Here is a 23,209-nt window from a genome sequence, read left to right on the forward strand (position 1 = left end):
CCTCTGCGGGTCTCCAGGACACGGGGCAGTGACCCCGAGGGCCGAGACAGCACCTGTCATCAGCCCCAACGAGGAAACAACAAAGCTTCCTAACTCGCCCAGTCAGGCAGGCTCCCAGGTCACGTTCCATCCACGGGTGGGCTCCCAAGGACGGATTCACTGCTGAGGCTGCGGTTACCTTGAAGGCAGGGACCCCAGTTTAGCAGAGCAGTTGGAAGGAAAGCTTCCTCAACACTCAGCACAGAGAGTCTGGTTGTGTCATCAGTCAGTTAATTTTCAGCTCCCTCCCATCATTGTCAGAATAGCTTAGATGCTCAGATTTCTTAGGGAAATGAGTTCTAGAAACTAATTTTAATAGGAGAACTAACTGCAGAGGAGGTTTGGGGAGGCAGAGTCGGGCAGAAAAAACAAAACTGCAGACGCATATGGTAGCAGCCGATTTACTCATCCTTTTCCTACTTCTTTTTACGAAAATATGGGCTGAGTGTTTCTCAGTGAATGGGGTGAATCAGGTATCAATGAAGGGTGGATGAACAAGGCCTTGGATGAAAAAATTATCAGAGAATGAATGGCTACAGTGTAAGACAGTGTATGGGGGGCATCCCTTAAAAGGCAGGACACAGAATTACCACATGATCTAGAAATTCCACTCCTAGATACATTCCCCAAAGAACCGAAAGCAGGGATTCAGCAGATACTTTGTCCGCCAGAGGTCACAGCAGTTCTATTCACAGCCACCAAAAGGAGGAAGTAACCCAAATGTCCATCAAGAGACAAACAGATAAACAAAAGCAGTATATCCACATAATGAACTTACTCTTCAGCCTTAAAAAGGAATGAAGTACTGCAACATGGATGAACCCTGAAAGCATCGTGCCAAGTGCAAGAAGTCAGACACAAAAGGACAGAGGCTGTATGATCCCACTTATATGAGGGACCCAGAACAGGCAAATTCATAGAGAGAGCGAAAAATAGAGGCTACCAGGGGCTGGGAGAGGGGGCAGTGGGGAATTAACGTTTAATAAGTGCAGAACTTCTGTTTCAAGTGATGAAAAAGTTCTGGAAATGGGCAGTGATGATGGGTGTACAACACTGTAAATGTATTTAATGTCACTGAACTGCAACCTTAAAAAATGCTTAAGGGACTTCCCTGGCGGTCCAGTGGTTAAGACTCCGAGCTCCCAATGCAAAGGGTGTGGGTTCGACGCCCCTGGTTGGAGAACTGAGATCCTGCATACGGCGCAGAGTGGCCAAAAAAAAAAATGCTTAAAATGGTAAATTTTATGTTACATGTATTTTGCCACACACATAAAATAAACATACCTAAATGTGCTTCTAAGGAGATGGGGTTTTTTAATTCATGCTGTCAGCTAGGAAAATATTTGTAAGGAGTTAAAAGTCCCTAAAACCACACTTACCACATGGCCTGGACAGACACAGGCTTGAAGACGTGCATCCTCCCGGCGGTGCTGACGCTGAATCCGCTGAGAATGAAAAACAAAAGACGGTGTGGTGAGAAGTCAGAGCCCCCAGCCACGTCACTGCCAGGTGGTGGGGGACACCCCGAGGACAAGTCTGTCTCACACTGTCTGATGAGGGACCACAGGCCACAGAGACAAGGGCCAAAGCCAAAAAAAAAGAGAGGTTCTCAGATCTGGAAGACTGGCTTTTAACCCAGCAACGCCAAGTCAGCCAAAAACTGAAGGCCCAGCAAAGGCAATCCCAGCACTGGACACTCTTGCTTCACTTGCCCACCCCGCTCCCCTGCTTCTGGCCCCACACACATTATCTAGGCTTTTTTTTTTTCATTAGGGTCTTAGTTGCAGGCATGCGGGATCTAGTTCTCTGACTAGGGATCCAACCAGGGGCTCTCTGCACTGGGAGCTTGGAGTCACAGCCACTGGACCATCGGGGAAGTCTCCATCTATGTTTTTTAGAGTTGCATAAGAAACACATTAAAGAAAGATAAAAGTTTAAAAGGGAAATATATATGGCAATTCCCTGGAGGTTCAATGGCTAAGACTCCTTGCTTTCATTGTAGGGGGCACAGGTTCGATCCCTGGTTGAGGAACTAAGATCTTGCATGCGGCACGGCCGGGCCAAAAATTTTTTAAAAAGTAAACAAATAAAAATTAAAAAAATTTAAAAAGTAAGCCCATGTCTTCAGTAAATCTAATTTTCATTTTTCCCTCCCAGTTTTATCTACGCAGCCACATAACTTTTCCTGCTGGAAGTGGCGATCATTTCCTCTCCTGCTTCTTCTCTCTTGTGGCTGTACCTGAGGTCCCCCCCCACCTGTCGCTGCCCCTCTGGGATCTGGACGGCCCTCTGGCCCTGGTCTACCTGCCCGGGCCCACTGGGATGACTGCTCCTCTGCAGCGCCCCCAAGTGGCACCTTGAAGCACCACTGCACCTGGTTGCGTGTCTTCCCTCAGGCCTCAGAGACCTGGAACTCCAGTCGCACCATATTACCCGTGCACTTACAGGGACCAGCCCTGGGGAGGGCCCACGGCGAGTGTGCATTTAACAACTCAAGGCAAATGACTGAACGTCCATTTAATGCTATTCTTGAACTTCATACAGCAGAAGATCTCCCAAGAAGTAGAATGCTTCTTTCTGTTGGTACCTCATGACCCAAACTCCCTTACCGTTAGAGGTGTGTGCATGCTCAGTCGTGTCTGACTCTTTTCAACCAAATGGACTGTAGCCCGCCAGGCTCCTCTGTCCATGGGATTTCCCAGGCAAGAATACCTGGAGTGGGTTGCCATTCCCTTCTCCAGGGGATCAAACCCATGTGCCCTGCGTTGGCAGGTGGATTCCTTACCACTGAGCCACCAGGAAGCCAAACTCCCTTGTATCACGTCCCAGATGGACTCTGCCTTGTGTGCCTCACGGGAGGGCAATGTTAATTCTCCTGACGTGATAAACATGTCACACATGAGATTCTGTTAATGATTACCCAGCGATGTCCAAACTGACTTGTGTTTCAAAGTCTACGGTGAAAGAAGCCTTTTTAAAGAGGTCTCCTTACCCATCTCCATCGAGGTGGATTTTTGTGTCGCTCCACAGTCGGAGAACCATCCCGATGGTACAGCTTTTACTACACAGGAGGGAAGAGGAGACATCTGGAGTTAGGGTCCACCCTTCTGCACAAGGCCTTCCCTCGCTGTGTCTCCACCCAGCTGGTCCAGCTCACGGAGGGGAACCACCACCTGCCCTGGGTCCGGCTACCTAGGGGTGTATCTGTCTGTAGGGAGTGCCCACCACTGAATTCCAGAAGACGTGGGCCTGGGATGGCCAGAAACCCCAGCTTAGAGACAGTCACGGGGGACCATGACTCCATAAATGCTAAGTCACAGCTGCAGCTCTCGGCGGCCAGGAGCAACCAGCTGACCACACGCCTGCAGTGCAGCAGGGGTGAAGCCGACAATGGCAGGCACATGCCTGGCACGAGGCCACACACAGTCTGGGGGACACAGGCAAGTTGTGGCAGCTACCCTCAGTCTCCTGTCCTGGGGTGGCAGGGGTGGGGAGAGTGCCAACACCAGGACTGGAGTTCACTTCTGGACCTCTGTTTCTGTACCTGCTGTGCAGCTGGTGTTTTAAAATCGAGCTTAATCTGCTTTTTTTTTTTTGGCCTATCCTAACAGCAAAACGATACCTGACCACTTTAGAGCCTGGCATCGCTGAGAAATACAGACGGGAAGAAACGGCTTTATCAGAGGGTCTCCTCGGATCACTATGAAAATTTTTCAGGCATTTGAAAAAGAGTTGGCTTGTGAGAAACGGCCGTCACTGCCAGGGCCAGCTCAGACCACCTCTGGGGACCCTACACAGACATCTCTGCTACGGGCTGACAGCCCCCAAGGGAGTATGGCTATGCACACAAAACCATGCACACGGGCAGTCCTCAGGTTCTCGAAACCCACTCATCCTCCGAGTATCAGCAGCCGTAGGGGATCTTTTCAAACCCTCTGCTTCTGTATCTGCCTTCCTTTTACTTCATTACTTGTAACAAGCAACGGAGTCTTGGTCGCAAGGGTAGGACCAATGGCAGCCCCCTTGCAAGAACAAGACAAGACAGCACGGTCTCCACGCCAACCACTGCCTCTGCAGCTTGTGATTTCTGCTATCAATTCTGCCTGAAATGCTCTTCCAATGCACCCTTTGACCTGCCCCAACCCTGGACTCACCTGACAAGCCCACTCGTCCTCTAAGACTCAGCTTAGCCATCGCCTGCTCCTGAAGGCCTCTGGCAGGCTCCCTGCCAGGCCCATGCCTCTCCTGGGTTCCCACGACCACCCCACACTTCTCCATTACTGGGCACGTCACCCTGACTTTTGGTGACGGCTCTCTCCTTGCTGAGTTTACAGGCTCCTTGAGGCCAAGAACTATGGATACTGTTGCTGCCCTGTGTACGCGGGCCGAGCCTATTGCCTCATACTCAGGAGAATGCAAACGCGTGGTTTGCTTAATGAAGAGCAGGTTAATGAGGAATAAAGGGAGTCTACTCTAATCCAGTTTTAACAAATTCAGGTTCTGCAATGATCTCACTCGCATTAACTTCTCTGAGATGTAAGGAGAGTCGTTCACCTTCATTTCACACACATAATAGGGTCTATGATATAACTATTAAAAACTTGGCCTCCAGTTATTGGGAAATTCCCAACCTCTCTTCAAGTCTCTGACCCAGGACCCATCAACAAGTACTTGGGAGCCCACGGGATATTAAAACTGAATCAGGCCCTTGATACAATGCCCATCAATCGCATACTTCCCTATGGGATGGTCGGCCTGGAGGGCGCCTTCTTGCTTTACCTGGTCTGGTTCCTGCTTGCCCTGGAGTGTTCACCACAGCTGTCACCTCCTCTAGGAAGCCCTCCTGGTTAAGGCGCCCTCTTTGAGGGCACCCCTGATACGACCCAGGGTTAAATCTCTAAGCAGAGTGTAGACCCTAAACTCTCTGAGAGCAGAGACTGGACCAGCACAGCACGTGAGAGCTAAAACGAGGGGCTCCACGGTCCCGAGGGCCTGACCACCTTGACATCTACTGTCCCCACCGTGGGTGTGGGACCCTGGACACCTTTTTCCAGCAGCAGCTCCTGGCCCTGCCCCAGAGGGGAGCCACCGTGCAGAGCAGACTCACCTCTCCTTACTGGAAAAGTCAACTCCCAGCAGGATACTCTCCTCCGTGTCCTGGCGCCCACTGCTGTCCACCACCACCATGTAGCGGACCCGCTCCGCCCAGGCACTCTCCAAGCGCACGGCCTAGATGGGCAGACATGCTCTCGCTGGCCTGCCTTTTCAGGAGGCCACCCCTTCCTCCACCAGCCCAAGACCAGAGACTTTTGTTTTTATCTTTCCCTTGAGAGTTTCGGAATTAAGATGAAAGTCTTACATCTGGTTTATATCCCCAGCATGCGGGACAGTGCCTGGGTCAGAGGAGACCCTCAAACTTCGTTAAAAATGTGTGAACAAATAAAACCCAGAGAAGGACGATTCTAGCTTAGCACAGACTGACCCAGAGACCTTATCTACCCTTCCCGCACCTTATGGGGGACAGAGCAGCAGATGGGGATTTGGCCTTAGCAAACAGCTTGGGAGAATTTGCTATAATGTAATAGAGCCAACCCCCTCACCCCCTCATTCCCCGACCTCCCTTCCAACTCCCTGCTCGTCAATAAGTGCCTACCAAATGTCACAATTAAAAATGAAAACTTGCCACTCGTCTCTTCTTACCAGCTTGATTCTATCTTCACAACGCAGAAGGTTGATCATGACCTGAAGATGTTGAGGCAGGTCCCCTGTTGGACAAATGGAGAAGGTTTAAAACAGGTCACCCACCTACTTTCTAGGCAGACACCCAGGAGAGGCTGGTTTTTGAGGGTCTGGAAGAAGACCTGGACTTCCCTTAGTCCACTCCTGAATGCTGCACAATGAGCATGGGTGAGAGAGAGAGTTCACTGCTGGGATTTTTAAAGTTGCTTTTGTTTTCTGAACTAATTGCAATATGGGTTTTTTTTTTATTACATACAAAATCTGAAAAATACAGATGAGCCTAGAGGAGAAACATTATTAAATTCAAGCAAATGTGACTTTGCAGGGGCGGCGGCAGCAGAAACTATAGACACAGCTGAAGAGAGGGATTTGCTGAGGGTTGGTCTGAAAGAAAAAGGACTTGGGGTTATTTTCCGCTTAAAAAATCTGCCTTCAGTGCAGAAGATGTGTGTTCCATCCTTGGGTCAGGAAGATCCCCTGGGAGAAGAGAATGTATCCCAGTATTCTTGCCTGGAGAATTCCATGGACAGAGGAGTCTGACGGGACTACAGTCCATGGGGTCTCAAATAGCTGGCCATGACTGAGCGACTAACATGCACACACCACTTTCCTTAAAAGAGGGTGAAAGACATGACTTCTATAACCAGGAGGGGAAATGTTTTAAGTCACTCCACAGAGAGCACATATGTGCTGCTGCTGCTGCTAAGTCGCTTCAGTCGTGTCCGACTCTGTGCGACCCCATAGACGACAGCCCACTAGGCTCCCCCGTCCCTGGGATTCTCCAAACAAGAACACTGGAGTGGGTTGCCATTTCCTTCTCCAATGCATGAAAGTGAAAAGTGAAATGGAAGTTGCTCAGTCGTGTCCAACTCCTAGCGACCCCATGGACTGCAGCCTACCAGGCTCCTCCGTCCATGGGATTTTCCAGGCAAGAGTACTGGGGTGGGTTGCCATTGCCTTCTCCAACATATGTGCTGGGTACCCAGATACAATTTGAGTAAATAGCAATGGCATTGTTTTTTCCTGCTAAAAATCATATACTCTTTTTCTGTTTGTTTCCCCTGGGTGATTGAAAAGAGACGGGAATCCAGCGTCAGCCTCCGAACATCACTGAGTGGCCGCAGGGTCCCTAGGGGGTGCCTCTGGGCTGCAGGGAGGGGAAGAGAGTTTCTTGGAGATGGTGAGCCTCCACATCCACGCAGGCTCCAACCCACAGGAGAAGGGCTGCGTGTCCTAGGCACAGGGGCCCCCATAACTGAGCTTCGTAACTAGTAAGTAGTGAGGGTGTTTCCAATGCCGCTTTTTTCCTAGCTTATGTATATTTCAAATATGTCTGCATGGGGTTTGTTCTGAAGAAATGGTTCAACTGTAAAGATGCTGATGCGGAAGAAAAGTACAAGCAGTAATTCACAGAAAATCCATAATCATTTAGGTTGTGCAACACTCCTAAGAAACAATTATCTTAAGAAAAAAAATGATCCTACAGATCACGATTAGAACCCAGAGGGATTAATCCACCAGATGTGTTCCTTTTTTTTTTTAACTTGCTTTTCCCATATAATTTTTTTAAGTTGGTATGTTGAATTTTCATTTTTTTATTTAGTTCAAGAAATTTTTCTTTTTTATGGCCATGTGGTGTGTGGGATCCTAGTTCCCTGACCAGAGATTAAACCCTTTGCACCCTGCCATGGAGGTGCAGAGTCTCAACCACTGGATGGCCAGGAGAGTCCCTGGCCATGTTCATTTGGCAAAAAGCATCTTTTTAATCTTAGAGAAGGTTGACAAACGATGTGCAAACAGTACTTCCAGCCTCAGAGCGGAGTCAGTTTGTTGGAAACCTGGCCCTTTGTCTTCTCTCTTCCAGGATCCCACAGAGTACAACACCCTATGCTGCCACCATGTCCCATGAGGAATGACTTGGAGGGTATGAGCCTCATTCCGTTTCTCTACCCAATGGCACGCTCACCTATTGTGTCACCAATGTCAGGATGGCACGCAACCATCACGGCTGGTTCCGGCTAACCTGGGCACCCCCACCACCTGCTCTGAGTCACAGAAGCACACGGATGAAGGCGGACACCAGTCCCTTGTCTGATGAGTGGCTCAGTGAAAACGAAGCTTTCCACACAGATAGAGGCCTTTCAGTGGGACTGTCTGCCGAGACGCAGAATTGCTGACAGAGAGAAATCCCAACCCTGGGCCTGGCAGCCTCACACAGTCTCTGTATGTTAAAGAGTTCAGTAAGCACTTGCAAAAAAAAAAAAAGGCAGAGAATGTGAGCCTGAAGCATAGGTCGGCCCTGGAAAGGAAGAGTCTCGGCTAGACTGGACTGGCTCACACGAGCGGAATTACTCGACATGGAGAGAATTAAGCTGCAATTGTCCTCAGCTTGGCATGGGGTTTGCTTAGGGGCCTGTGGGTTGTCTGGGGGACTTGCTGTTAAGTCCAGCATGGGCCTGACCCACAATCATGAACCGAGCATCTGTGGCCAGTGGGCAAGCCCTGTTTTTTTGAGCTCACTGGCCCCCCCAGACCCCAGAGCAGAAAAGCCAACACATCAGGCTCCCTTCCCATCCTTGTGCTACCTTCCAGAGATGCACCAACCAGCTGGAATGAGGGATTTTACAAGACGGTTTTGTAGTCACTTCCCCAAGACTGCACACAGTATGCAAATATTCGTTGAATTTGAGGAAGGTGACATTTAATACTTAGGGAACAAAACTGAGCATTGGCTTTGCTTACGCATTATGGTTAAGCCACGAACAACAGTTTACACTCCCAATAGGCAGAACTGCTAGCAGATTAAGGAGCAAAGGTTCTGTTTGTAGTTTTATTGTACCAGAAGTCACTGTAACAATAATTACAGCTAAGTAGGCAGAGCACCAAGGAGAAGGTAGGCCTGTTAATGTGCATAAATTTTAAATTTCTCGTCATCTGAGTTACCGATATTTGATGCCCATAGTAAAGATTAGGAGACCAAGGTTCAGAAATTGACTGGAAGTTCTGTGTGCTTGCAGAACTGGGATCAGAAGCCAGGTCTGTCTGGCTCCAGAGCAAATATTCTTTCCACAAAACACAGTGCCTCCCTGTGCAGAAGGATTGTTTACTTAGCTTACGACAGACCTAAATCTTGATTATAAATACCAGCATGTGACAATATTGACTGAGCCTTAGGGTTTGGTATAAAATGTAAGATAGGAAATTCTAGCCTAGGGACTCAGCTCCCAGATGAGGCTTCCTTGACTCGAGGTTAGACAAACAAGATGACCGAAGTGACAACAGAACCGGCCCCAATTGCCAGCTCCTTTGATTCGCTGTTGTTCTGAGAGGCGAGGTCTTTCCAGCGCCCATTGAGACGTGAGCTGCCCATCCAAGAAGCGCCTGGAGAGGTTCCCCACAGACTACAAAGATCCACTTGTATGAAAATGCCTCCCTAATCCTTTACTCCCAAATGCCTTCAGGTTCAGGGTCAAGTCACCTAAGAAAACCAGTCTTATTACTTTGTTGTTGTTGTTCAGTCACTCAGTCCGACTCTTTGCAACCCCATGCAGTGTAGCATGTCAGGCTTCCCTGTCTTTCACTTTGTGGGCATTTCTTTTCTGTTTTTTGAAGGGTTTTTTTTTTTTTTATGTAGACTGTTTTTAAAGTATTTATTGAACTGGTTACAATATTGCTCCTGTTTCTCTGTTTTGGTTTTTTGGTCAGGAGGCACATGGGATCTCAGTTCCCCAACCAGGGTCTGAACCCGCACCCTCGGCAGTGGAAGGTGAATAACCACCGGACCGCCAGGGAAGTCCTTGTAGACATTTCTTATTTCCTTGCTTTTGTGCCTCAGTGAATGCTTGGTTTGATCGCACTTTATAATTTCTGTCTACTTCCAAAAATCCAACCCACCATTAAAGAATAAAGACTTCCTACCCCAGTATGTGCCCAGGGTTTGTAAAGAAATGCCCCAAATAAGAGCTTTCCAAATGCTCAGAGCAATGACAGACTAGGCATCTAGCACCCCAAGGCAGTACTTTTCAAGGGGACAACATCTGGCTATAAGGTGCTCTCGTGCATTTGTTAAAAAGGCATGTGAAGAAAAGTGAAAGTGTTAGCTGCTTAGTTGTGTCCGATGCTTTGCGACCCCATGAACTACAGCCCGCCAGGCTCCTCTGTCCATGGAATTCTCCAGGCAAGAATACTACAGTGGGAAGCCATTCCTTTCTCCAGGGGATCTTCCTGAACCAGGGATCAAACCCGGGTCTTCTGCATTGAGGCAACTTCTTTATTGTCTGAGCCACTAGGAGAAGCCCAAAAATCTGCAGTTAACTGATAGACTGAATAGGGAATCTTTACAACCAAACAGAAAGCTGCTGACCTTCTTCTATACACACACGTGGTCAAAGGGTTGCTGGCTCCCAGTGCCATCAGGAAAACACACATGGCCTCAAGAAAAGAGCCTCTAACCTGCACCTGTCATTACCAACCTGTGCTGCGCTATTTCCCTGGCCTTGAAAACTAGCCAAGTGCTGAACACCAGTGTTGGAGGGTTGCTCTGTCGCACAGAAGATAACTCCCTGGGTAAGAGCATCAGTTTAGAGCCATCACCTGCATGCTTGTGGGGGTGCTGAAGACTCCGCTGGCCTTGAGGGCTGCTTCCCTGCTGTAGGAAGAGGGCTGCTCCTTTCACCATGAAAAAGCTCTCACTTAAGCTGCGGAGAGGAAAAAAAAAACAACATAGTTAGGCTGGAATTCACAGAGGAAAATGGGCAAAGACAAGCTGCAGAGGAAATGCTGGAGAGTGGCATGTAAAATGCCAACAGGATGAAATAGTTCCTATGGTAATTTCACACAGTACTCCCCCAAACCTTTGCCACAAGCCTGCTGCCGGAGAGTTTACGGGACAAAGGGGGATACTTCGGCTACAACACCTGAGGGTCTCCGTGGGCTCCTCTGGCACTCGGAGCCCCTTCCTGCAGGACACTGTGAAGGGACCCCACTATAATACGATGTCTTCTAGAAACAGAGACCAACTCTCTGATGAGCAGAGGATGGTTACTTTTGTGAATTTTTCAGACTTTTGCTGCTGATCTCTGCCCCAGCGCTCTGAACTTTTAACAACCTCACTGCTTCCTGGTGTCTTCGGTTTACACAGCATAAGGAAGATGAAATCATACTTTCACTATCTGTTTGCATCTTAAGAAAAACAGGTGGCTGTGCCCGCTATTCCTATAGAAAAGCTCAAGTTAACCCAGTGAACTTTTCAGCAGAGGGAATCTTTGGTCTTTGTTATTTTAACAGGCAATAATATCCATATTCAACATATGATTTTAAGAATTACAATAAAAAATTTCACTTTCATGACTTGGCTACCAAGAAAATCTTTAGCTTATGCAGAAATCCAGTCTGTATGAACTCATAGACTATATTAGCTATTAATTACCAACAGTTACTTAGAAAAAACCATCATCTCTGAAAACTACACATAAGACCCACCAAAATTATTAACAGTGCTAAGGTTATCTTCTTCTACTTCTTAGCATCTTCCAAATTTACTATATTGAGCAAATATTAACTTTTGTAAATGATATTTTAACTTTCAAAGTCATAATGCAAAAACATTTCATTTTATTAATTTTGTGAAAATCACAGTTCAAATTATAGGGAGCTATATATATCATTCATTCTCTCTTGAGCAACCAATTAACATATTTGATTGAAACAAAAATCGCTAAGAAATAGAAGCACTTTAAAAAAAACAAAAAACAAATCAATTCTTGACAGAAACACAAGGACATCTTATGTAACATAAAACAACAAAATCATCATTGCCCAGGACAGCTAATGTTGGTAGTTAAACATTCTCATCCTGGAATATTCAGCTAAGTCAGAATACAACTCCAGAAGCTAAGAAACCTCACCGCAGGGGCCAATGTCAAGTCAGCAGTTTCTGGAATTGAAAAAAAATGGTTATCTTCCATACTATGAAGACCACCAATGAAATCTGTTCGTTTTTCTGCCTTTCACGCTACAAAATCACGACGGCTCAAACAGCAAACGTTAAGGTTTTAGTTCTGCCCCTTTTATCCTACTGACAACCGGCTTTCTCTCTTTCCTATGGGCACCAGTTCACATCTGGAGGGCGTGTCTTCATCCATCATCATATACTGCCAGGTCACCCTTTCCACCCTGTGAGTCCTGTACCTGTGACGCCAGTTTCAAGCGCTGAGGAGTCTAGGACTATAAATAATGGAAGAAAGGAGAAACACCCTTTCTGTGAGTCTCACTTACCCATGGCAGGCAAAAAGCTCATTAGCATCCATTGGCCAACAGGCAACCCAGGCTATCTAGTTCGAGCAAACGGCAGAGACCTGTCCAACACTTTTCTACCCCTGAAACTTGTCACTCACCCTTTCCTTAAAATCTTACAACTGAGTTTGTAAGATTTACAAACTACAAATCTTACAACTATGCTGTTTTAGGTAAGACACGGATCACTTACTACCTACTTCCATCACTGCCCGAGCGACTCCAACAAAACGCATGAAAGTTCAAACAGCAATCAGTTCATCCAAGCAGCTGGTGAGGGATAAAAAAAAAACTTTGCAAGGCATCATCAACCAGTTTTTGTTCATGAGTTTAAAAAAAAAAAAGGAAAAAAAAATCCATGGTGACCAGAAACCTGAGCCCTCTGGAAACAGCCAGCCACTGACGGTGACCTTTGCCTTGGAAATCATGGGCAAAAATTCCCCTCGGTTTCCCTTATATTTCCTTGGGGAGTGGGGTGGGGGGTGGAGGAGGAACAATGCAGAAGAATAGGCGGGTTTTATCCCGTGATCGCTTTCGAGGCCGGTTGTTCCTCAGTGTTTCTGAGGCTGTTACAGAATCAAGAGCCTCGAGGCTACACGTCAATTCAGGGGGGTGTGCCTGGGCTCCCGGGGAACACTCTGCCTCTGTCCTCCTCTGTGCAGGGTGAGATCTGAAGCTGCAGGCAGGGAGGCTCAGAAAACACACCCTCCCCAACCTGGGAGACGGCCCCACGGTTCAGACAGTAAGCAGATGGGGCACGAGGAAAAAACCTCGCTGGATGACTCCCGGGCCCAGAGGCCACAGAGCCTGGCAGTCATGGGACTGATGAAAATGAGACACGGCTATTCTTTATGGCCCTGCTTCCCGTCTTCTGCTCTGAGCTCACCCTGGGCTCAGAGCCTCCCTTGCCTGCTGGGTGGCTGATGTGAGCACTCATCTCCTGCAGCCAGGGCTCTGACACCACACGGTCCCCAGGTTCATCAGTCTCCAAACACCCCCACTTCGGAGATGGCGTGCCTCCTTTTCAAGGTTCTCTAGATGAGGAAAACACACGCACAAACTACCCATCCTCATTCCAGCGGAATCAGCCTTTTCCCCAAAGATGTTGGTCCCCCAAAAGACAGCTCTTTAGACTAAAGCTCCGGGAGGTCAGACGCAGGCAAACGAAACGGAAATGTTTCCCTTGGTCGCCTCGAGAAAAATCCCAATGGGGGATTAAGAACAAGTTCAGCCCCCTGCCCTCCCTACCCTCATCCTCACCGCTTTCTATCTCCATGATACAGAGGAGTCTCAGAGGCAGGTTTTAGGCGATGACGTGGGGTCATAATTTGTACAGGGCACTGCAGACGGACAGGGTCCTCCGGAAAACCCCACCCTCCGAGCAGCAACAGCCAGTGTCACCCAGAAACCAAGACGCGGGAGGGAAACAGAAATCGGCGGTGACGATACATACTAGCTTTGCTGGAAACCTCTGAGGAGCAGAAGTAGGGGCGGGTGGCTGGCTGGAGAAGCAGATGTCAGCATCACAGAAGAGGTCCCAGACCGCCCGCTGTGGTCACATCGTGTGATCTGAACTGCCCCCAAACCCTGCCCTCCCCGCTTCCCGGAGAAGGATGGACGTCTGAACAGGAGGCTGGATGGAGCCCTCCGGGGAAGCGGCAGAGTGCCCGTCCTGATGGAAGGAAGGATGGCGTTCCCACCCAGACGGCAAACGGCTCTGGTGGAACCCTCGTCCTTCCCTGATATTTGGGTTTAAAAAAGGCCCTTGTCCCTGCCTATCCTGATGAAAGAGGGCTATTCAGAGGGAGCAAAACAGCTGAAGTTCCTCTAATCACTTTTACTCCTACGGCTTTTTGTGGGCCTCGGGAACAAGCGATAGGGTGTGCGTTAGAAACTGCGAGGAAAAACAGCTGGCGGCCCAGAAACTCGCCCCGAGCCGTGAGGACCCCATTCTTGCTCAAACCGACAGACTGAAGGATTTCTGTTTCTTTCAAATCACAATCCATTCGCCCAACAGGGACTGTGGGCAGCTGCCTTGGTTACTGGGTGTTTTTTAAAAGCACAGATACGTCCTGGAAGTCCTTCAGTCGTGCTAATTGCTCCTCGAGGAGGCAGATCTGAGGAGTGTGTGTGTGGCGGGAATGGCATTCCAGGTAGAGGGAAGGGGAGGGGCTCTGAGAGCCTCTTGCAAGGGGCACAAGGTGGGCTGCGGAGGAAGAGCAGGTGGGTGTCCCAGAGGGTGTGGGATGAGATGCTGAAACCCAACTGGCGGAAGCCAGCGCTGCTTTTACTGCTTCTTTTGGCAGAGGAAATATTTACATTAAGGACGCAATTAACTATATATGATGCCAGGCAGGACGGGATGAACTCCCTGAGAAGGGAACCCCAGAGGGCTGGGAGGAGAGTGTGTCTGAGCGGTGGGTTCTGCAATGTTCTGTGAAGGAAGGGCACTGAGACTTCCGGGAGGGCCTCGCCTGCAAAGTTCTCCCAGCTCCCAAATGATAAAATTAACCTTCACAAGAGGATCAAATGAAACACACGCTACGATCGTTCTTGTTCTGTGGTTGAGGAAACTTCAGCCGCAGGAGCATAACCTCTATGAGATGGGCTGAGACCCACGTCTCTCTGGCCCATGCCCACCTTCTTAACCCCTGGAGTGCCCTCGCCACTGCCCATCCCAGAAGGAGGACCAGAGTGGAGCCCCTGCCGCCCTCTCTGGGGCCAGGCCCAACAGCACTGAGGAGTCCAGAGAGGACCCGTCCCCTGTCCTTCTTCCCGGCACATGGACGCATCAGGCGCCGGAGAGAGACAGGAAACAGCCTCAGAAAGAGAAGACCCAGCATCAGCCCTGGGGGCGCCACCATCACTGTTACGGGACAGGACCCATCACCCGGTCCTTCTGGACTGAATGGGGGTCCTGGGGGGTGGCTGGGGAGAGGCAGAGCCACGCTGGTCAAGAGGCTGCTTCTCACCAACAGCACCCACAACGAGCACCCACAACGTGCCACCCCATCTACTCCCCAAGCTCTGTGGGAAGACATTCTCTTCTTTTTCACAAATGAAGGAGGTCAGTCCGGCTCCTGAAAGCATCCGGGGGCGAGCCTGGGCAACCTCATTTTTAACTCACTGCCTCGATGACTCTAAATGCATGTCTAAGTTTAAAAACATACAATGCACTGGTCTAGGAATCCGTATTTCTGGGTTCTAACCCCTGGTCTATTAAGTGTATGTTCTGATATTCACTTACAGGGCTCTGTTCAGTCATTCAAATAGCCAAGTATTTGCAGAGTAAGGAGAACCACAGTAAGCCAAGCCCAAATGAGTGTCGACCAGGTAAAGACAACAATCTTTAAGGGATGGGTCCACATTTGGGCAGTTTGGATGTGTGCCAGGCCACTTAGAAACATAACTCCTTGAAGAAGGGAAACACTCGGTGTAGAGACATCGCACAATGGAATATGATACTAATGCTTCTAAATTCCACTTCTGGCTGTAAGTGGGAAGAATCTACAAAACTTCTAAAACATTCACGTTCAGGTCTAATATCAGTTGACTCTAATTCAGAAGGTCTGTGACGAGTCCTCGGCACCCACTTATTTTTTTAAAAAAGTCCCAAAACTGCTACTGAAGCACAGTCAGGGCTAAGAACCGCTGAACTTAACAATTACGGAAGACACAGAAGAAACTGCTTCCTTCATAAGAGTACCTGACACACAGCAGGTACGCGACACATGTTTTTGCTGGTGAAAGATAACACCCATAAAAACTTGCGGTCTTCTCGGAAGGATACGAACACAATTAGGTGCAATGAAGGGAGGCCATGCCAGGTAAAAAAAAAAAACAACAACAAAATAATACCATCCTTAGAAGTAGCACAACAGGTTAGCAGATAACTACATGTGCCCTTTTCCTACCAAATGCTTTCAAAGTCACAGGTGTTCCTGCCCGTGAAAGGCAGTCCTGAATCACAGTCATCTGAGATGACAATCATAACAATGAATCAGACCTCTGATAAGTCCTGCTGTTGAAAAAGCTCTCTGGATGATGTCAGCCTATTTGATCTTGAAGAAGCTCTACTACGTAGAACCCAGCAGGCGTTATGAAACTCATTTTATAGAAGAGGGTACAAGAAGTTACTTAACTGGTTATGATTTTAGGACTTCTGATGCTACACATTGGGGGAAAAAAAAACAAAACCAGAGAACACTGGCTTAAAAGTACAGACTCTAAAAAAAGGTTGCAACGAACACAACACTGTCAATCAATTATGCTTCAATTTCTTAAAAAAAGGTTTCATATTGACTGGACTGTTTGAAATGAACTGAATAACTTTTGCATGGATAGAATTGCACACAGCTCTGCCCAGTGATTACAGAGTAGACTGGTTTGTCCAGTGGACTTGACGATAATTCTTGACGGAAAGTTGTCACTACAGGAAAGGTGGTCCACATGTACACTCCAAGAGGGGGTTCCATTCATTCCATCGAGTTTAACAAATACTGGGCTTTCCCAGTGGCTCAGACAGTAAAGAACCTGCCTGCAGTGATGGAGCCCTGGGTTCGATCCCTGGGTCAGGAAGATCCCCTGGAAAAAAGAATGACAACCCACTCCAGTATTCTTGCCTGGAGAATCCCATGGACAGAGGAACCTGGTGGGCTTCAGTCCATGGGGTCTCTAAACAGCTGGACACGACTTAGTGGTTCAACAACAACAACAGAGATAGAAGACTTACTGTAGGGAATAAGGCGGGCACCCTGCAGATGGAGACAGAACACTCTCTCCACTGTTCTCCTGCGGACGCTTCTCTCATTTTGAACTCAAGTTCAAAAGTCACAGAGACCCCAAGGTGTACCAACACCTTATTTCCATTTTGTGCTTTACAGGGCCATTTGGTAAGGCCTTGTCCCAAAGGCCGTTCTTTGGGCCCTAAGTGTAGACAACAACTCACCTGATTCACCTACCTACCAGTCAGAGCCCTCTCCTCGAAGGCTCCCCTCCACACAGAATGCTGACCACAGGGAAACTCCAGCTCTGCAGGGCCTTACTCTCAGGGAATGGGGTCACCAGCAAGAAATGCTGGCAGGGCTTGTTACAAATGTCTTTGCTGCTGGGGCATGTATTGTTTGGCTAGAAGGCGTGGGCTTCTCTCAGAGAGAAGGAATGTCCGCAAGTATTTTGGACAGTAAGAGACATTCTCTGCAGCCAGCTACACAGTGTGCCTTCATAGCGACGGGTGGGAGAGAGCAGCTGAATATACCAGCAAGCTCGCAAAAGCAGGCCTTCTCCCCCTGCCTAAGTAGGACAGCAGATACCCTGCCTTGGGTTGGCTCCGCAAACCTCGGGAGGGCTCCTTGATGGCCCCCGTGAGCCCTCAGGCCCCGTCTGTGGAGGCTGGAGCTGGTGCATCTACCAGTGAATGTCTGGTACACTGGGATCGAAGCTCCCTTGGAGAACACGGAGGGAGAAAGGCCGCATTGTGCATGAAATGCAATGGCAGCAGAGACAACCTAGCCAGCCAGAAATAACAGGCACATGAAGGAAATGCTTTCAGAAACAACTCAAAAATTCCAAGAACGGACTGTCTCAACTGTCCCCGGTTCCCAGCCCTTTCTTTGGGAGGCAGCCCCATCCCATATTCATGGGTGGCCCAGTTCTAACCTGGCGAGGGCACTCTTTCCTTCCCAGGCCCCCAGCCCCGTGAGCCGTGTGACGTCCACTCCCCATGTGCCCGGCTCTGTGTGGGTTACTCAGCGTCCCTGCGGGGCAATGCTGTCCAAGAGGAAGGACACCTTCTCCACCTGTGCCGTCTGATATGGCAGCCGGAGAGGCCTAGGGTCTGAACACTTGAAAGGTGATGAGTGAAACGGATGAGCTAAATCTGTCTTTTTATTTGACTTCAGTAGTGAAATTCGCTCAGTCGTGTCCAACTCTTTGCAACCCCATGGACTGTGGCCCACCAGGCTCCTCTGACCACGGGATTTCCTAGGCTAGGAGACTGGAGTGGGCAGCCATTCCCTTCCCCAGGGGATCTTCCCGATGCAGGGATGGAACCCTGGTCTCCTGCATTGCAGGTGGATTCTTTACCATCTGAGTCACCAGGAAAGCCCAAGAATACTGGGCTTTAATCAGCCACGTGTGGTGAGCAGCTATGCTCTGGATGGCACAGCTACGCCGGGAGCCTGCAGCCTAGTGGGAATCAGGGTGGAGAATGGAGGACCCCTGGCCTCTAACCTGCTCCATGCCATTCCCAGCCACTGCCCTTTTTGCACTAGATCCCAGCTCCAGGGCTTTCAATGATGCGGCCTCATCTAGAGAACCCAGAACCCTTGAACTTGCTGTGGCAGCCACAGCCTTTCATGTTGCTAACCTAAGCTTTACATGCTCTGACTTCAAGGCTTATAATGCAATTAGCAAAAGTGATTTATAATAAAAAGCTTCCTTGTATCACCTCTTACACTATTCCTCCCACACTCCACACATTCTCTGCTCCATCCCCATCTGTCATGGCTCTTGTCAGCTCTTCTACTCTGTGTCTCTACACACAGCCTCCTCATGTTCTGCCCACCTACCAATGTTCACGCCTCCTCCAGGAAGCCCTCCCTTGCTGCCCTCGCTGCAAGCCATGCTTTTCAACATCTTACAGCACCTTCTCTCACTGAGCACTTAAAAGGGTGAGTCATTCATTCAAGGTCACATACTTAGAAAGGGACAGGACCCCAAGGACACAAACTGTTCCTGGCCCTGTTTACCTACTAACTGGTGGTGATATTATCTTCACGCCAGTGTATTTAACTTCACGATGGGACTCTAGGGCCAGGACACACATCATTTTTTAAGTCTTTGTCCCTGCCTGACATACAGCAGAGTCTATACTCAGAAGTAAATACTCACAAACTGACTGAGCTATGTACCTCCTCCAGTCTCAAAGCCATTTTGTGACTCACACCTTGGTCATCTCTGAGTGGCTACAACACTGGGTGCTCAACACGTACAGGATGGACAGGAACGTAAGAACCACAGATACAGAGAACAAACCAGTGGTTACCAGTGGGGAGGGGCAACACAGGGGCAGAGGATCAAGAGGTACAAACTATTATGTGCACAATAAGCAACAAGGATGTACGGTACAACATGGGAAACACAGCCGGAAGCTGATAATAACTATAAATGGAGCATAATCTTTAAAAAGTGTGCATCATTATACAGTACACCTATAACTTATATATAATGCTATTCATCAACCAAACTTCAATAAAAAAATTAATTAAAGGGCTTCCCTGGTGGCTCAGTCATCAAGAATCTGTCTGTCAACGCACGGGACACAGGTTCGATCCCTGGCCCAGGAAGATCCCAAGATGCCACAGGACAACTAAGCCCGTGCGCCTCAACTACTGAGACCACGCGCCCCAGAGCTTGTGCTCCTCAACAAGAGAAGCCACCACAATGAGAAGCTGGTACACCGCGGCTCGAGAGGAGCTCCCACTCGCCAGAACTGGAGAAGGCCTATACACAGCGACGAAGACCTGGCACAGCCTAAAATAATAAATTAATGCAAATCTCTTTCAAAAGTAAATTAACAAGATGCTCGATTATTCAATGAAAACATGTGACCCGGGAAAATATTTCTCAAGCTTCAATCAATTATCAGACACCTCTGATTAAGCATTACAACCTTCAGGGAAAAAAAAAATAAAGATTCGCTGCTGCATAAATGCTGTCACAGCCACATGGAGGTTGGGTCCTCTTGGCAACCGAGTGCTTCAAACAATACAACAACTAAGTCGTCCACATCACCAGAGTCTGGAGAGTCAAAGCTGTGACTTCTCCATCTCTCAGTGCACAGAAGGTAATGTGTACTCAGCAAATGTAAAGTCAATAATAAACATCTTTGCTGTGTGTCCTGCTGGGCACGTCATGGATACCCTTAGCACCCATCTGTGAGTATCTTAGACACAGGGAAACTGAGGTTCAGAGAGGTTACATGGCTTATCCAAGTTCTAGTGGCCCAGGAGGGGAAAAGCCAGGAAATGACACTGGAAGTCTCACCAGGAAGCGACAAACCTCTGCTGAGTGGACACCTTGGGAAAACAGCATTAAGAGAGCAAGTCTGCTTCTTTTTCCCAACATGTCAGACTGAAAAACCCTCTGGTGGGCAGAGGAGGGAGGGCCTCCAGGTTGGGGAGCGGGTGTGGTAAGGAGCAGAGAGGTGGTTGCAAAGATGGGAGGCTAGTGGCAGACAAGGGGGTTGATCAGACAAGTAAACACTTTAGGGACAATGGGAGCCAGGTTTCTCTCACTGTGAGGAAAGGGATTACAGATATGGAGCGAGAAAAAACTACAATGAACCCGGAGATGTTGGATCAGAATTGAAGGTTATCAGTTTGAACTCATGGTTTTCAACATAAACAGAGGGAATAATATAGATGCAAACGTGCAATGTGTGTGTGTTCGTGTGTGCACATACAGCCACACAGTCCCAAATTCTGCCCGCTGAAAGGACCTGCAGAGAACACCTCCAATAGTGATAATAAGCATATCTACCTCAGTTTCTTTGCTTCTATTTTCCAGATTAATTTGGTATTTTATTTCTTCAAAAGAAATAAATGTTAATAAGTGTTAGTATCATTTGGGTTTAGAGAGCAGGACGAGCTTCAAGGAGGCTTTACAGAGTACATGAAAAAAAAGGGCAATATTTTCTGCCTTTTTTTTTTTTACATTAGTGGACATTTAGTTCTCAGTTGGGCCCATCAATTAACTAACACCCAAATAAATGGAACTTGGCAACCTGCATCTATCACTTCCCACGTTTTGCATTCCACTGTCAGATTTCTGGGTCCAGCACCAGCTCCTAATCTCATCCATCAATTATCCTTTTCGATGATTACTCACAGGGTTTAAAATGATTCATAAATTCTTTATTTAAAAAAAACTTTGTTGACGCATAATTGACCCGCACCACTGTTAGCTCCAGGCACGTGTGTGTATGCTCGGTCGCTCAGCTGTGTCTGACTCTTTGCGACCCCATGGACTGTAGCCCACCAGGCTCCTCTATCCATGACATTTCTCAGGATTTTCCCTGCGTCTCTTGCCATCTCCCGCGTTGGCAGGCAAGGATTCTTTACCACTGCTCCACCTGGGAAGCCCCAGTTCCAGACATAAAATATAGTGATTTGCTATTTCTACCCATCACAAAAACCACCTGCCTGCTTCGAAATCCCTTTTCTACTAAAAGGAACTAGGGCTCCGTGGAAGAATGATGGATTCCAGAGATGGAGCAAAAACTACAAAGTGAGGTCTGCCATCTGGTGTCGGAAAAAAAGGCAGTGCTGAAACGATGATGCGAACATGTCCAGGGACACGGAAGCCAACTTGAACGAGACCCCACAGGCCAAATCAGGGGCAATTTGAACCCTGAAGTCAAGAACATAATTAACAGACTATGAACCACTGCATGAAACAAACAGGTGTCCACACAGATATAAATAAACAGAAAAGTGGAGGGGGCACTGGGCACTGACCCAATCTCAGAGTATTCCCACAAGAAACACTTCTTCATGGCACAAGGGAGAACACCTGTGCAGGGAAGAAGCCCAGCAAAGCCACCTGACGACCACGGTGAACGTCACGGGGCGCTGCACGGCCCAAATCTAACCTTGAGGGAACATCAGACAAACCTAAACTGAGGGACATTCTATTCTACAAACTAACAGGCCTGTCCCTTCAAAAGGTCATGAGAGTCAGAGAAAGACTGAGGAATGTCCCAGACTGAAGGAGACGCAGCAGACAGGACCATGCCACACAGTGGGCGATACTGACCTGGACCCTTTACGGCAAAGGACATCGTTGGGACAAACGGTGGACGCTGAATGGGGTCTGATGATTAGATGGAGTCATGGATCAGGTCAAGTTGGGTCAACGGCCTGCTCTATAAGATAACGTCCTTGCTTGTATTCAAATGGCATCTGGCTGGCAACTTACTCTCAAAACAGTACAGAAAAATGTACTCTGTACTCCATCTGCAACTTTTATGTATGTTTTCAATTGCTTCCAAATTTTTTAAATTACTTCTAAAAAAATTCCGCTTAACTGGGTTTTGACAACACACTCCCTCTCATTTTTCCTCTTGGGCTTCCCTGGCGGCTGGCTCAGTGGTAAAGAACCCGTCTGCCAATGCAGGAGACGCGGGTTCGATCTCTGGGTTGGGAAGATCCCCTGGAGAAGGAAATGAGAACCCACTCCAGTCTTCTTGCCTGGGAAACTCCATGGACAGAGGAGCCTGGTGGGCTACAGTCCATTAGTTCACAAAAGAGTCAGTCGAGACTGAGGGACTAAACAACAATTTTTCTTTATTGGCCAGTGATAAAAACTTGAGACCCTCTCGCTGGTCATCATCATTGGCAGATGTCCTGGCTTCCCGCTTCCCTCTCAGGGATGCTCTGTCCCTCAGCACTCAAGATCTCTCCCTGTCTCAGGACTACCTCCCCTCCGCACTTCCAGAACAGCAGCAGGACTGCTTTGTGCACAAGGCCGTGGAGGATGATGGGAAACTCCCCTCTCACAGTCCCTCTCAGTCTCTGGGTGTCCAGATTCTGAAGGCCTTGAGCACACACGCAGGGCCCTGGCCCACGTGAGCCCTAATTTTAGCATCTTCCTGCTCTGAGACCGCATGTTCGGAAAAGCAGGGGGCCGACCTGCCCTGGAGAGCCTCCCATTGTGACGGGCACGTGGAGCTGGGACAGGAACGTAGAGTCGGGACGCTGAGGGCCTGCAGGATGCAGTTCAGCATCCTGTTTTTGGCAGCTGCGGTGGCTGTCGCGTCACGCACTGCCACCGACTTCACCTCTCCAGAGCACAAACGCACAGGTTAACTGGTGGGGTGGGCCTCAGGGCCCAGCCTGAGACAAGCCACCTCACTGCTTATCACACTGGATCTCCTCACAAACGCCCACCCTCAGGAACAGTTCTGCAGAGGGACTGACTGGGCGGTGTTTTCAGGACACCGTGAACCAGACAACCAATCGTCGTTTCTCTCTTTGCTTTGCCTCCTCGGAAGCTCACAGTCAGATGTAGAGCCAAACTCTGATAATCACACCAACCCACGTTATGCCTTGAATTCCACATACAACCGTCCCCTCAC

General features: G+C 48.6%; 1 protein-coding gene across 2 annotated transcripts in view; it reads right to left on the reverse strand.

The window, feature by feature from the left end:
• Nucleotides 1–23,209, reverse strand: part of SSH1 (slingshot protein phosphatase 1) — a 55,995-nt gene that overhangs the window by 19,743 nt on the left and 13,043 nt on the right. The window contains exons 1-6 of one of the 2 annotated variants that reach the window (XM_081543008.1): nucleotides 13,526–13,847; nucleotides 10,372–10,475; nucleotides 5,740–5,804; nucleotides 5,147–5,268; nucleotides 3,032–3,100; nucleotides 1,419–1,484 (exon numbers count right to left, since the gene is read on the reverse strand). In XM_081543008.1, coding sequence (XP_081399134.1) covers nucleotides 1,419–1,484; nucleotides 3,032–3,100; nucleotides 5,147–5,268; nucleotides 5,740–5,804; nucleotides 10,372–10,475; nucleotides 13,526–13,596 — 497 coding nt within the window. In that variant the 5' untranslated portion in view covers nucleotides 13,597–13,847. Of the gene's footprint in view, nucleotides 1–1,418; nucleotides 1,485–3,031; nucleotides 3,101–5,146; nucleotides 5,269–5,739; nucleotides 5,805–10,371; nucleotides 10,476–13,525; nucleotides 13,848–23,209 lie in introns of those variants that run through there. The other variant, XM_081543007.1, reaches the window with a different exon arrangement.

The sequence above is a fragment of the Giraffa tippelskirchi genome, chromosome 11 (genome assembly GCF_054371585.1).
Source record: "Giraffa tippelskirchi isolate mGirTip1 chromosome 11, T2T-mGirTip1v1.2.pri, whole genome shotgun sequence".
Lineage (NCBI taxonomy): Eukaryota > Metazoa > Chordata > Mammalia > Artiodactyla > Giraffidae > Giraffa > Giraffa tippelskirchi.